Source organism: Galeopterus variegatus, unplaced genomic scaffold, assembly GCF_000696425.1.
Source record: "Galeopterus variegatus unplaced genomic scaffold, G_variegatus-3.0.2 Scaffold1220, whole genome shotgun sequence".
In the NCBI taxonomy this organism is placed as follows: domain Eukaryota; kingdom Metazoa; phylum Chordata; class Mammalia; order Dermoptera; family Cynocephalidae; genus Galeopterus; species Galeopterus variegatus.
In genome coordinates, this window is record NW_007727331.1 from 214,347 (window position 1) to 228,316 (window position 13,970).

Genomic DNA, 13,970 nt, shown 5'->3' on the forward strand with positions numbered 1-13,970 from the left:
TATGTAGATGGAAAACACAGGACTCGGTGATTCTGTTAAAGCAGCAGATGAAAACAAAGAAGTAATCAGAAATGACTTCCAGGTTGTTGATGTTTCTTTTCTCTGAAATGAGTAAGTGGATAGATGGTGGTAACATTTACAGCCACGGGAAAGAGAGCAGAGGAAAGGGTTGTATGGAGTAGGGGATATAACTATTAAGAACTCATTTTTCAGTATATTGATTTTGAGATATCTATGAGTTATATAACTTGTGTTAGGTTAGGAAATTGCATAAATGAGCCTAGAGTCCAAGGGAACTAAGTTCAGGTTATAAATTTGGGAGTCATCTGCTCACAAATAACTATTTAAAGCCATGGGCTTTTATGAGATCAAATAGAGAGAGAATGTGCATAGGTAAAAAGCCCAGAACAAGCTCTAACTCATTCCAACATTAAAGATAGAGAAGAAAGAGTGCAGTGTAGAAGCAGCCAGATTATAATGGGGGAGACAGGAGAGTACAGTGTTCAGAAGCCAGATAGGAGAGGAGAGAGTGGTCACCTAGGACAAATGCTGCTAGCATTTAAAAAGAGGGAAGAGAAATGTCCACCAGAGGGGGCAAGATGGAGATCACTGGTGTGATGATGAGCAGTTCCCTTAGAGTGGTGGGATGGAAACCAGATCACACCTTTCTACTGGGGCTGCTACACTAGGAGGATGTGAGCCTGGAGCTGCTGGAGGCTGCCAGGTGGAGAAAACCTGACCTGCAAGTAAGGCCAGCAAAGAGGAGGGCAGAGCTGAGAGCCAGCGAGAGACCAGAGCTGACGATTCACATGAGCTCCTGGATTCAGCTGATCCTGAAGATGTACTGCTGGGCATCTCAGCCCCTGCCACCAGACTAGACTGAAGCCCAGCAGTGGAGCCTGTTAGAGGATGAATCTGGAGTTTCCATTGGAAGTGATTCCAGAAAGGAGAGTACACCATTCTGGCCAACTGTTTCCATGTCTGAGACTGTGAAGCGGTAGGGACCAGCTTGGGAGTCCTCAGTCCAGATCCAGAGGCTCTGCCAGACCCCAGCCCAGGACTCCACGAAGTGCCTGGGGGTGACAACAACCATATGACTGTCAGTGAAGCAGCTTCTTTGTGCTGTACACCACCCTCGGCTCTGCGGACAGAGAAACCAACAAGACCTGTGAGGTCCCAGCCCTCAGGAAGTTCACATTCTAGAAGCAAGAGACAGACGATTAGCAGTAAGCACTCCAGCCTTGACCCACTGCTTTCTTCATGCATCACCATCTGTCTCACTGCACAGCTGATTTATCTTGCGTGTTTCTCTCTCAAACCAGGCTCCAGGCTTCTTGCAGCCAGAGACTTGATCTGGTCCACTGCTATACCCCCAGTGCCCAGTGTAGCGCCTGGCATAGAGCATATGCTCCAGTGGCTACTTGTTGCATGAATGGACAAATGACTGAAGGCAGGGTGGCCTTGACAGGCCTTTCCTGAGGCATGGGATGGACAAGCTCTATGGTGTCAGTCTGATTGAGGGAAGACCCTCATCCTCCTTCCCTGGCTCTGGGATGCTCTGTTTTCTACCTGTCCTAGATCTGTCTTGACTTTCGTCTGGGGCTAGGGACTTGGCCATGTCCCCTTCCCCAGGCTGTAATTGCTTCCCCTGCCACCCAGCTTGCCCTGATTGACCAAGGGGAGCTGGTGGCTTCTGTGGGTGTGCAGCTCCCACACTGCTGTTTCTTGGATCTCTGAGTGGTAGACATTGTCCCACGCTCCCTGCAACAACTCCATCTCTTTGACAAATCCTGTGCCTGTCATTCTATTTGGAGTATTAGTGTCCAGGGGTCAATTCCCAAAGACAGATGTGGCTTCAACCAATCTCTTACCAACACGTGACCTTGGGCAAGCCCCTTCACCTCTCTGAGTCTCAGTTTCTTCATCTGGATAACGGATAGTTGTAATTCCAATCCAGAAGGTTTGGGGTGAGGATTAAAGCTGGTGACAGTGTCCCATGAGGGTTGAGAAGCTGGCCCTTGAGTATGTTAGAGAGGATTCAGATCCAGGCATGGATACTTCTTAGCTGTGTGACTTTGGCCAAGTGACTGTATCCTACTGAATATCAAGTTATTTCTCTAGAATAGAAATAATAGTAAAAATGGTAATTGAATCCTATTATTTTGCTGTGAAGATTTAATGCATGTGAAGCATTTGGTACCATGCTTGGCACATAAACAGTTTACACCTGTTTAAACAAAAACAGAAAAAGAAAAAAGAAAACAGATTGCAGTGTCTTGAACAGTTCACTGGAGGTAGTGAAACCAGTGAATGTAGACAATTCTTGGTAGAATTTTAGATGTGGGGCCGGCCCGGTGGCGCACTGGAGAGTGCGCCGCTTGGGAGCGCGGCGGCGCTCCCGCCGAGAGTTCGGATCCTATGTGGAGACCGGTTCCCGCTCACTGGCTGAGCGCAGTGCGGGCGCAACACCGAGGGTTGTGATCCCGTTGCCGGTCCCCGGTGCAGGCGCAACACCAAGGGTTGCGATCCCGTTACCGGTCAGTAAAAAAGATAAAAAGGAAAAAAAAAAAGTGTGATCTTCATTTGCATGTTAATGCCCACCTGGGAGCACTAAATAACCAAGTATAAAAATAAATAAATAAGAATTTTAGATGTGGAGGCAAAGAATTGAAGTTTAAACTGAGGTATGATGTAGGATCAAAGGTATTTTTTTTAAGATTGAAGGTGTTAGAATATCCATATACTGCGTATGATGATATGCTGATAAGAATGATCTAGTATAATGACAGTTTTGCCCCTCAGTGGAAGATTGGCAATGTCTGGAGACATTTTTGGTTGTCACAGCTTGGGAGGGGGGTGCCGTTGGCATCTGCTGGGTAGAGGCGAGGGATGCTGCTAAGCAGCCTACAGTGCCGGACAGCACCATCACAACAGAGGGTATTATCTAGCTCCAAATCACAGTGGTACCAGGGCTAAGAAATACTAGTCTAGTAGAAAAGGAGAAATTGATGCTGTTTTTATGTATTAGTTTAAAGTCTTATATAATAAAATCCTTGGTGTTAAAAAATAATCTGTTTTCAGGGATTCAAATAATACTCTTGGTAATTAAGCCAGAAAAATTTTAATGATTTTTCCCTTTATAGACTTTTATTTAAGTGTATAACTAAGTACTCAATTAATGTTTGTTTTTATTTTTTGTAAGGTTTTCATCTTTTGTTCCAAGAAAATCTATATATTTTCTCTACCTATAGTAGTGTTTATTGCCAGAACTATCAATAATTAGAGGATCGTACTTCTCGTATTAAAAATTGTCTAGTTCATTACATTCAATTACACTGTTCATTTTGCTGCTGATTCTGATTCTTCAGCTGCCTCTACGTCGGTATCCACTGCTGGTTTCCCTCCACCTTTCTCTTTAAATGTCGATGTTCACCTTTCTCTTTAAATGTTGGCGTTCTGTATTTGGCTCTCCTTTCTTCTGTTGTCCTTCAGCTCTCTACAAGGATGGTTTTAGCAATCATCTATACACTAATGACTCCCAATTCCTTATCTCTCTGCTTCACTTTCTCCTGACCTGCAGAAGCCTATTTCTATATGTCTTCTAAACTCTCCACACCCAACAGCCTTAGAGTCACATGAAACTTGATGTGCTTATAAGAAATCATTAAACTCCGCTCCCATTTTAGCATGCTTCCCTTCCCATATTCCATAATTCCATTAGTAACTCTTCAAACCACGAATCTTAACCAAACTAGGAAAGTTGGTGATCCTCAATTCCTGGCTCCCCTTCACATCTAACCTGTCCTTCTGTTTTCTCAGAATTGTCACCACTACATTGTTACTGATGTCCTTACTATCCCTCGTATGAATTGGTACAATATTACATCACGTCTGGGTTATTAACAGGACTTAACTGATCTCCCAGCCTCCATCTAGCTGTGTCATCCTCAAACTGTCCTCCATGGCAATTAATGTTGTTACTGCACAACACAAATCATGTCAGTCACTGTTATAAACCCCAGTGATATATAAGTTAAATCATTGCTCCAAATAGTTAAGGTCAGAGGAATAAAATGAATGCGAGAGACCTTGCTGGGATGGAAGGCATGGTGTGTCCTGGGCGAGTCTCGCAGGTTTGACATCAGCCATTATCATGGTGGTGAGGGAAGGGATGGCGGTGCCAGGGCCCGTGGGCACTGAGCATCTCCCACCAGCCAGCCTGTTCCCTGCCAGTGCTTAAGGACAGTGTGGGGGCAAGGAGCCTCTTCTAGGCAAAATCTGCCTCCTTCCCCATCACATGCATTGTGTGACCTGACCCTCGCCAGTGCTAAGGTTTTCAGGAAGGGGGAATCCCTGCCTTGCAAGATTATAAGATTGGTGAGGGGGTCTGTGTCTGTCTTGTTCACTGCTGTGCCCCCAATGTTGCCAATTCGCTCCCCACTCCCCACACTATGGGAATTATGATCCCACTCGCTGTCTCTGGTCCCTTAGCCTCAGCTATCACTAGTATCACTCCTAAATCTTTCCCTAGCTGGACCTCTTCTCCTAAGTTGTATTTGGTCCTGCACATCTGAAATGAAACTCGATAATCTCCTTCCACCTAGAAACCAAACACAACTGAACATGATGGTCACCTTGTATGTGTTATCTTCTTAACCTGACCATCCATTAAATTGCCCCAGCTAGAAACCTCCATCATCTTCACCCTTTCACATCAGTATGCAGTGCATCAAGTCCTGTTTAATCTGCCTCACCTCGGAAATCTCTCTGCCCTGCTCTCCCACTAGGTATTCTAACTCCTCCCCCACCTCTCCTCAAGTCTTTTTCATTAGCACAGAATTCCATTTATTACTTGCTTTAATATTTTTAATATTTTTTGTTATTCATTTATAACTGTTAGGCACAAAATATATTTAATCACATATACACAGAATCCATATAGCATCCTGGTTGCTAAATCACCTTTCATCCTCACTGTCTCTCTCCCTGCAGGTGCCTATTTCTCTACCCCTGCTGAAATGATTGCCTTTTATTCTTCAATCAGGTTTTTCTTCCTGCTATTCTTTCTATATCAGTTGTTTCTCAGACCTTAGTGTACACATGAATCACCTAGGGATCATGTTAAAAAGGAGATTCTGATTCTGTAGGCCCCAGTGAAGGCTTAGATTCTGCATTTCTAAACAAATTTTCAGGTGAAGCAAATGCTGTTGGTCAGAAGATCACACTTTGTGTGGCAAGGATGTACATGGAATGCCCTTGCCCTCCTCTTGTCTGGTGACTTCCTACCCCTGTTCCAAGGCGATGCACAAACACCTCCTCCTTTGCCCTACCTTCCTTCCTATACAGCTCCAGGCAGTCATTTCCTCCTCTTGTTTAGTGCCTTACACTTGGCCATAATTGGGAAGTTGTCTGATAAACTTTCTCACTGGAGTGTGAATCCTAAGGATAGCAGCTACGTGCAGGAATCTTGCTCTAGCACAATGCCAGCAGCATTAAAAGCTTGCTGAATGAAAGAGGCAGACTCTTCAGTGTACTAGTCAAAAATTCATTCATTAATCTAAATATTTGACTGTGGCTTGCTTACTGATTTTCTTGAATTTGTAGCAAGTTAAGTTTGGCATTTGACAGACAGAGCCACAGTTTCTAGTTAAACAGAGGCATCATATATAGCCCTGCCTGACTGTTCCTACATCACCAGTGACAAATTTTAGTAACTAAGTAATATCTTAGTGTGTGCATTTAATAGAAGATTGTTATTCTGAAAAGAAATAAACTTCCCATCATATTAGGCATAGAAAAGAGTTAGGTAATTAAACATATTTGAACCAAAGACTTTGAAGGAATTAACTACTATTAGTTATTATAGAATTTTGAATGAATAGTAGACCCCCAAAATCAAAGTAGATAAGGGTAAGAATCTCATTTTCTGTTGTATTAAATTTGCTCCAGCTCACTGATAAGGTATTTATTTTCTTTGACAGCACAGTTTTCTTGTTATAGCCCCCCAAACAAGCAAGCATTTTATTTTACTTAAAAAAGGTCGTACCGTCCATGCCAAAAAAGGGAAAAAGTGTATATGAAAATGTATAATTGGGGGGAAAAACTTCTAGCTCAGAATTGGGGAAGGGATATATACAAGTAAATATGAACTGTTCAGTCAGGTTCACATGAATATATAGGAAGGAATCCTAGAAATCAAAAGAATTGTAAGTGTATTTTTAATAATAATGCATTGTTTAGTAAACTCTAGCAAGTCAGAGATTGCCACTAGAATATAAGCAGCCTGAGGGCAGGGACTTGGGCCGTCTCATTCACTGCTTTATCCCTAGTGCCTAAAACAGTCTATGAAATATAGAAGTAAAGAGTGAGACAAGAAAAGAAAGAAAATGAGTTGTGTTTCCTGCTCAGATTCTGTTTGATCCTGCCAGGCTGTGTGGATACTCTCATGTTTGTAACTTTCTCCTTGTAACAAGGAAAGATTGACAACAATCCACACGTCTATCAATAGAGAACTATTATAAATCATGTAAAATGCATATAGTAGAATAAAATACATCTCTTAAAAAAGAGGCAGATCACAATGTACTATCTATAAAATAGTTTTAAAATAGCAACTTGCAGAACTGTATGCAGATTATGCTAATATTTGCATTTAAAAGGGGAGGGGGTCATGAGCATATTATTAGTTTGCTAGGGCTGCCATAACAAAATACCAGAGACTTGATGGCTTAAACAACAGAAATGTATTTTCTCACAGTTGTACAAGCTAGATGTCTGAGACCAAGGGGTCGGTAGAATTGCTGTTTTCTGAGGCCTTACTGCTTGGTTCGCAGATGGCCAGCCATCTTCTCTCTGTGTCTTCACGTAGTCTTTACTCTGTGTCTATCTGTGTCCTAATCATTTTTTCTATGAGGACATATTGGATTAGGGGCCACCCTAACAACCTCAGTTTAACCAATCACTTCCTTAAAGGCTCTGTCTTCAAATACAGTCACGTTCTGAGGTTAGGACTTGAACAAATGAATTTTGGGGGACACAATATGCAGGTTAGGACTTGAACAAATGAATTTTGGGGTACACAATTCAGCCCATATCAGGAATATGCATATGCCAGAAATCATCAAATTATATGCTTTAAATATGTACAGTTTATTGTATGATGATTATGCCTCAATAAACATGTAAAAAAGTGGAAGAAAATATATTCATATTTGCCTTTATATTCATAAAAGAATGGTTGTCCTTTACAGAAGAAGTTAGTGCATAGCAAATAGAGTTCAAAAATGAGAGTTCTAAAGAATACATAAATGTATTACTGACCCAAAAAATCACATAAATACATATTTTTAAAACATCGATAAGAAAGTAACACCAAGGGCCGGCCTGTGGCTCACTTGGTAGAGTGCGGTGCTGATAACACCAAGGCCACGGGTTCGGATCCTATATAGGGATGGCCGGTTTGCTCACTGGCTGAGCATGGTGCTGACAACACCAAGCCAAGGGTTGAGATCCCCTTACCGGTCATCTTTTTAAAAAAAAAAAAGAAAGTAACACCAAGCACTTTGGGAGTTTGGAGAAGGCAGTGGTCGCTGTGGGCTAAAGTCAGTGGTCTGGCACACACAGCTTTTCTCACAAGTTCTGCTCTCTTTGCTAAGTTTCACTTATCTTTATTCAAGGCTGTCAGCCATAGCCTTGACTGTATCATTTCTCCGTTCTTATTTTGTAACTATTATACTGACTAAAATTTTACCGTTCTGTTTTTTTAGTCTTCTTGTCCAGATGCTTTTATAATAAGAAAATAAAGATTTGCTTTGTAGTAGTAAAACATATCTATACCTAAAAGCAAGTTACAGTTTCAAAAGAGTTTTAGTTTGATTTACTATTTTCTGCTTCATTTCTTTAACCCTCAGTTGCTTCTTAACTTTGTTAAGTCAATTTTTCGGTGGTTTGCAGGATGAGCTTTGGTCTCTTACGAGTTTTTCTGCTTTATAACCCAAACATCTGTTAGTCTTAAGGCGAAAGGGTTTGAGGATATAATTTGGACATCTTACATAAAAACTCTGGTATAGAAAATTATTCTAGTAACATACAGGAAGATTCCTTCAACTAATAATGCATTCTACCTAGCTTTTTTTTTTTTTTTGCCCTTTTTGAGACCAGCTGCACCGTGCTCAGCCAGTGAGCGCTGTGAGCGCACCGGTCATCCCTATATAGGATCCGAACCCGCGCCGGGAGCGCTGCTGCGCTCCCAGCGCTGCACTCTCCCGGGTGCGCCACGGGCTCGGCCCCTACCTAGCTTCTAAGAATGCTTTAAATTAAAGCTGTGACAGAATTGAATTTTAGGAAAGTAATATAGGTTTAAGGTTTTCATGAGATAGTACTGTTTTATCAGTGAATTTGAGGGAGATTGTACAAAAAACAATAAACTTTATAAAATTAAGTTCAAAATGCATTCTAAAGTCCCCCTTTTTCGCTTTATCCATTGCTGACCTATTTTTGATATGAGTGAAGGACCATAAACAGTGCTGAATTTGGATATTAGGTAAGGATGTCACAGTAAGTTGGCTGGGACTCCCTTCAGAGTAGAGATTGCTAGCTTATGGGGGCCCTTGGATGCCAGGTAAACATTTCTTGTTTGTGACAATACTGTGAGCCACATTCAGGGCCAGGAATACACATTCAGAGATGGTCTCTGAGGCTGTTGTCTCACTCTGTCTTCTTGCCCCAATTCAAAGTCCTTTGAGGAAGAAGGAGACAGGGAGCCTTCTTGGCCTGGCTCTGATTGCAACAATTAGGTAACTCTGGGCAGATGTCTTAATTTTTCCAGATATCAGTTTCATCATCTGTAAATTGAAAAGATAGCAACTAAGACTCCTTAAACACTATGTGGCAGACAGACACTGTTCCATGTGCCTCACCTGTATTACTTTATTTTTACAACCACTCTATGAGCTAAGCATTGTAATTATCCCCATTTTAATACTGAGGAAACAAATCAGTCACCCTATATCCTCTTTGTCCTTTATTTTTTTTTTCTATCGTACTTATTATCTTCTAACATTTTTCTAATTAAAGTTTTTTAAGTTGGTGTCCTCACTGTACTCCTCTGGGCACACTGTTTAATATTATGTGAAAGTAGAAGTGGAGGTAACTTTCCTGTGGACCATGAAAAGGAGTGTGGTGCCCTGTCTAAAGACTGTTCAGGTGTTTGGGTTTATAAACATTGTGTTTGAAACTTCTCTGAGCTTGCTCCTCTGGGCTGTACAGCTTCCACCTCAGCTCTGTTGCTTTCACAGTCCTCACTGGCTCTCACTTGCTGGAGTTAATTTTCTGAGTCCCACAGCTTCCTCGCTGTGAAGGTTCTGCCAGAACAAAGCTGCCCTTATAGATTACACTGCAGAGCAGCTTCCAGTGTAGGGGTCTGGAAATAGGAGAGCAGGTGATGTCTATATAAAGTGGGCTTTTTGTTTTGGTTTGATTCGGTTTTTTTGCTGCTTATTATATTACTGAGTTCCAACATTTAAGTAATTATAGTTGTGTGGGTTTTTTGTTTGTTTTTAATAAGCAATAGAAATATTCCCTTCCCACTGTTCTTGTAAAGTGGGCATCCACTTATCAAATGTAAATCTGCTTTCAAAAATATTTCTGTAAACTATTCATTTTTCAGTTGCCATCAAACACATTATTTACATAGTAAGACATTCTGTACCAAATAAATACAGACAGACAGACAGGAGAAGCGATCCTTTTCACCGTGTTTCTCCAGGAATGTGCTAAATCTCCTTAGACTCTTTTAATGTTAGGCTAATATGTGGTTTGGTTTACGACCTATTCTTTAGAGAATAGTGAGATTTTTATTTGATTGTGCAGGAGAATTAAGAAATGGCTGTTGGAGTGGCAGCAAGACAGGCATAAACATTGCTTGACCATAAGCTGTCAGTTGCTATGATGTGACTTTATCTATAAATGTGTTTTTGGAATTCGTTGTTCAAAATATCTGAGGTTATGTAGAAATTCACCTCATATTATTGTGATAAATTTGATTCATTTTTGTTACAGGATTAATAAATTACATTCCATTTTCAGTTACAGTCACCAACATTTAGTTTGTAAATCTTAAATTCTTTGGTACTGTATTCGAGGTAGTTTGTGTTCTAAACAGAGATTTAGGGTGATTGTCTGTGACATTTACATATAGTTTCTTTAGGGGAAATTAGATTTAGTTAAAGTTACTAATAATGCCAGAGATGTATTTTTAATGACTGACTGACCTAGCTTTACCTCCTTCTTTCTAAACCCTTCGTTTCCTCCCTGTCCTACTCCAGGGTTAATTTACAGTGAAGCTAAAGAACCTTCATCTTTAGGACCCCTCATTTGTTCCTTCCAAGTCCTGGCACAGACCATGGCAATTTTGTTCTGTTAATTTTGTATTCGCTCTCTTAAAGATGATCTTTCTAATTATATAAGCTTCTGGTCCTACAAAAGGGCTCTCTGCACAATGTATAACTATATTGCATTAGGAACTTTCTTAGAGGCAGAGCAGAGAGAATTTAAAAAGTAATAAATAATAAATTTTTTAAAATCTGAAATCATGCAATTAATGTAGAAAATAAGAATGATTCTTTTTTTTCATACAATTTCCAAAGTTGTACCAATAACTACCAGAGTCGCTGTTGGTAAAGCATCCTTTTCATTAAACCTTACTCAGTCTTCCTCCACGATCTTGCTGGTGAGCAGATTGTCTTCAGCTTTTGGCTTGTGTACAAAGCGTGAAACAGCTGGCAAGATCCAGAGCGGCCAAGACATTTTACCTCTTTCACCAGCCCAGCTTTAACAGGAATGGGCATGTAAGGTGCTGGGAGAGGACAGCTTGGAGTAGGGCACAAACTTGTGCTTTTACTACCCCACCCCACCCCCACCCTGGGCTGGGACTAGGGAAATGCAATTGAGGCACCTAGGGTGCAAAATTTAAGCCTGGATTTAATAGACTATCTAAAAATCTATCTCTCCCACCCGCAATTCCAAAAGGATAGGACCTAAGGGCTTCCATTATGTTGTTTGTTTTATAAACCATTTTGCAAAAGCAGGGGCATGATGTCAGGCAGACATCTAATCACTGAATAAATCACTTAGCATCTTTGAGAAATTGGGCAAAATAAGTTCCCTGAGCCTTATTTTTCTCAATTAAGAGGGTCGTAGGATTAACAAATATATATACCATGAAGTGCTTGTAATAGGTGCTCCCTTCCCCACATGGTTCCTTTTTGTACATTTCCTCATTGTGGTCTGCACAACTGGGTACTCTCACTTGATTAAAAAGTATGTGATTGTTAAACTGTACTTTCAGAGAATGACGAGGAACAGGAGGCACTGCCATCTCTGGATAAACCTGGCTGGTACTCCCAAGGAAATGCGGTCCACCTTTATGAGCTTCTGAAGAAAATGACTGGCAAACCTGAACCCAAGGTATTTTCTGATTGAGGTGGAGTCCTTGATGTCCACTTAGAGACATAAACAGTTGTAAACTAAAACGGTGACTCTCCATGCATTCAGCCTACGTAGCCGGGGGGAATCATCTGCCTCTGCCCAGCTACCAAATCTGCCCTCTTATCTCTTCTGCCTTAATAAGCCTTTCCTTTGTTGATGTAGACTGGGTCTTTATCTGTCCCAGATAAAGAGTAAAGATTCCAAGCAGGGGCCACAGATCTAGGGGTTACACTGATTAGGGTACAAAATGCCTGAGGAATGATATCCTGATAACAATCCATCAAAAAGGTTTTTACACGTAAAACAAATAATTACTGAAATTACAGTACAGACTAGACTAAAGATACACTTGGTTTTGACATCCCACATTGCCGATGTTGAATATTGGTTCATTTTTAACAGCAGAACACATTCTTCTAAAAAAATATCTGCCAGGAGCCCCATAAGCAGGAGATATCAGTGGGTAACTGAGCCCTGCTCCTCTGGCTCCCACATTGCCATAGCCACATGGAGACTCCTGAGGGGTTTAGTGAACAGAGTATCCTGACTTGGAGGTTTTAGTTTATATCCCTTAAACTTGTTTTCTCATCTGTAAATTGAGGGATGCGGACTAGATAATTGGGGCTTTGCCTCAGAATACCTAGGGAGCTTTCCAGATTCCACATGCCCAACCTCACTCTCAGAGACTATGTTTCAGCAGATATGAGGTGAGGCCCAGAAAGTCTTTTGAAAAGTGGTTGTGATATGCATTGTTAATAATCTATAACTCTCTGTAACATGTTGTCTCTAATATCTCACCAGCTCTTCAACTCCAGGGGCAGGTGTAATTGTAAACACACACATATATATAAACATATGGGTTCACTTCTTTAGGAAAATGTAATAAAGTTTTTATTTAATCTTCTGCCTTTCTTCTACCTGCAAGTGCATTGTGTAACTTCACACAAACCTGGTGCCCTGTGAATCAAATGGGACAAGTTGATGGTCACCTGTCAAGTTATTCAAGGAAGTTTAAGATGTTCGTGGAATTTTTGTCAGACTCTGATGCCTATTGAAGAATTTTCTTCTGCCTTCTGTGAAATGAACACCACTCTCTTTCACAATTCTCATGCCTTAAACAGAATTTTCTGTCTGACTCACAGGTCGTTTACTTTGGTGACAGTATGCATTCAGATGTTTTCCCAGCCTGCCACTATAGTAACTGGGAGACAGTCCTCATCCTAGAGGAGCTCAGAGGGGACGAAGGCAGGAAGCCGGAGGAATCAGAGCCTCAAGAGAAGAAAGGAAAATATGAGGTAAGGGACTAAAAAGTCAGCTCCTTCCTTGAAAGAAAAACCTTTATGTTTGAAAGCTAAAGTTTCCTCATACTAATTGACTTCAAAATTATCGCGGTCATGCTGAGCCCTCGTGTTTCCATAGTTTGTTTTTGAGGCAGTGTTTGTATTAATGCACTCATCCTTAGCATGTTTCAGGCCAGCTTAGGTGTTTTATCTGCTTTGTGGAAAATCCTCTATCATGTATCTTTCTGCTTGTATTTAAAGGCAGATGAAACAATCATGTGTTTTTTCCACAAATTATCTTTTGACACAAAACTAGAACCACAACTTATAAAAGTCAGCCTTTAAATATGTAAGTTCAGGCCTATTGCTCGGCATAGCACACTTCCATCGCGAAGGCCAGAGCAGCTCATCCAGAACAGGAAGTAAGTACTGCACCTCATGAGAGTTCACATTCTTTCCTGCTTCCGTGTGGAGGGGACAAGACTAGAAACAATTCAATTGCTACAGCAGAAAGGAAACATTCTATACAGAGAGTTAAAAAGAAAGTACCGTATAAGAGTTCTTCTGTTTTATGAATATTAAGAAAAGTACAGTTCAGCTTTTCTAACTAAATGTCAAGCATGGAACATATATAAAGCACAATCTTTTTGTGAGTACAAAGTCTGAATGTAAAAGGATTTAATTCTGTATTTCCAGTTACTTTATTCAGCCTAAGTGAATTTTCAAAAATATAATTACAAACTAAATTAACCAGATCATTTCAAGATTAATAGTATGAACCAAAACATCTACATTCTGTGGAGATGAACATTTTGTTTCACTTAGGTTTAAATTCAATTTCTAAGATATTTACAGTAATTTCCAGTCTACATAAAAGCATCCGGAATATAAGAATCACTTTCACCTCCCTTCATTTGTGGCAGGAGGCTTAAGATAAGGACAGGAAACATCTCAAATGGAACTTTAAGGCTTATACACAAAACTTTTTCTAAAATCTTGGTAACATTGGTTGATTATCCACTGCACTATATTGGAACATGATTACAAACAGCAGAAATGGTACGTTTTAATGATTAAAGTAAGCCTAGTTACGGGCCGGCCTGGTGGCACACTGCTACAGTGCGCTGCTTGGGAGCGCGGCAGCGCTCCCGCAGAGGGTTTGGATCCCACATACAGACCGGTTCCCGCTCACTGGCTGAGCGA

At 40.8% G+C, this 13,970-nt stretch overlaps 1 protein-coding gene across 2 annotated transcripts in view; it reads left to right on the forward strand.

Annotated features, from left to right (window-relative positions):
• NT5DC1 (5'-nucleotidase domain containing 1) overlaps positions 1–13,970 on the forward strand; it is a 140,818-nt gene that overhangs the window by 115,038 nt on the left and 11,810 nt on the right. For both annotated transcript variants that reach the window (XM_008575622.1, XM_008575623.1), the window contains exons 9-10: positions 11,348–11,466; positions 12,630–12,782. In XM_008575622.1, coding sequence (XP_008573844.1) covers positions 11,348–11,466; positions 12,630–12,782 — 272 coding nt within the window. The remainder of the gene's footprint in view (positions 1–11,347; positions 11,467–12,629; positions 12,783–13,970) is intronic.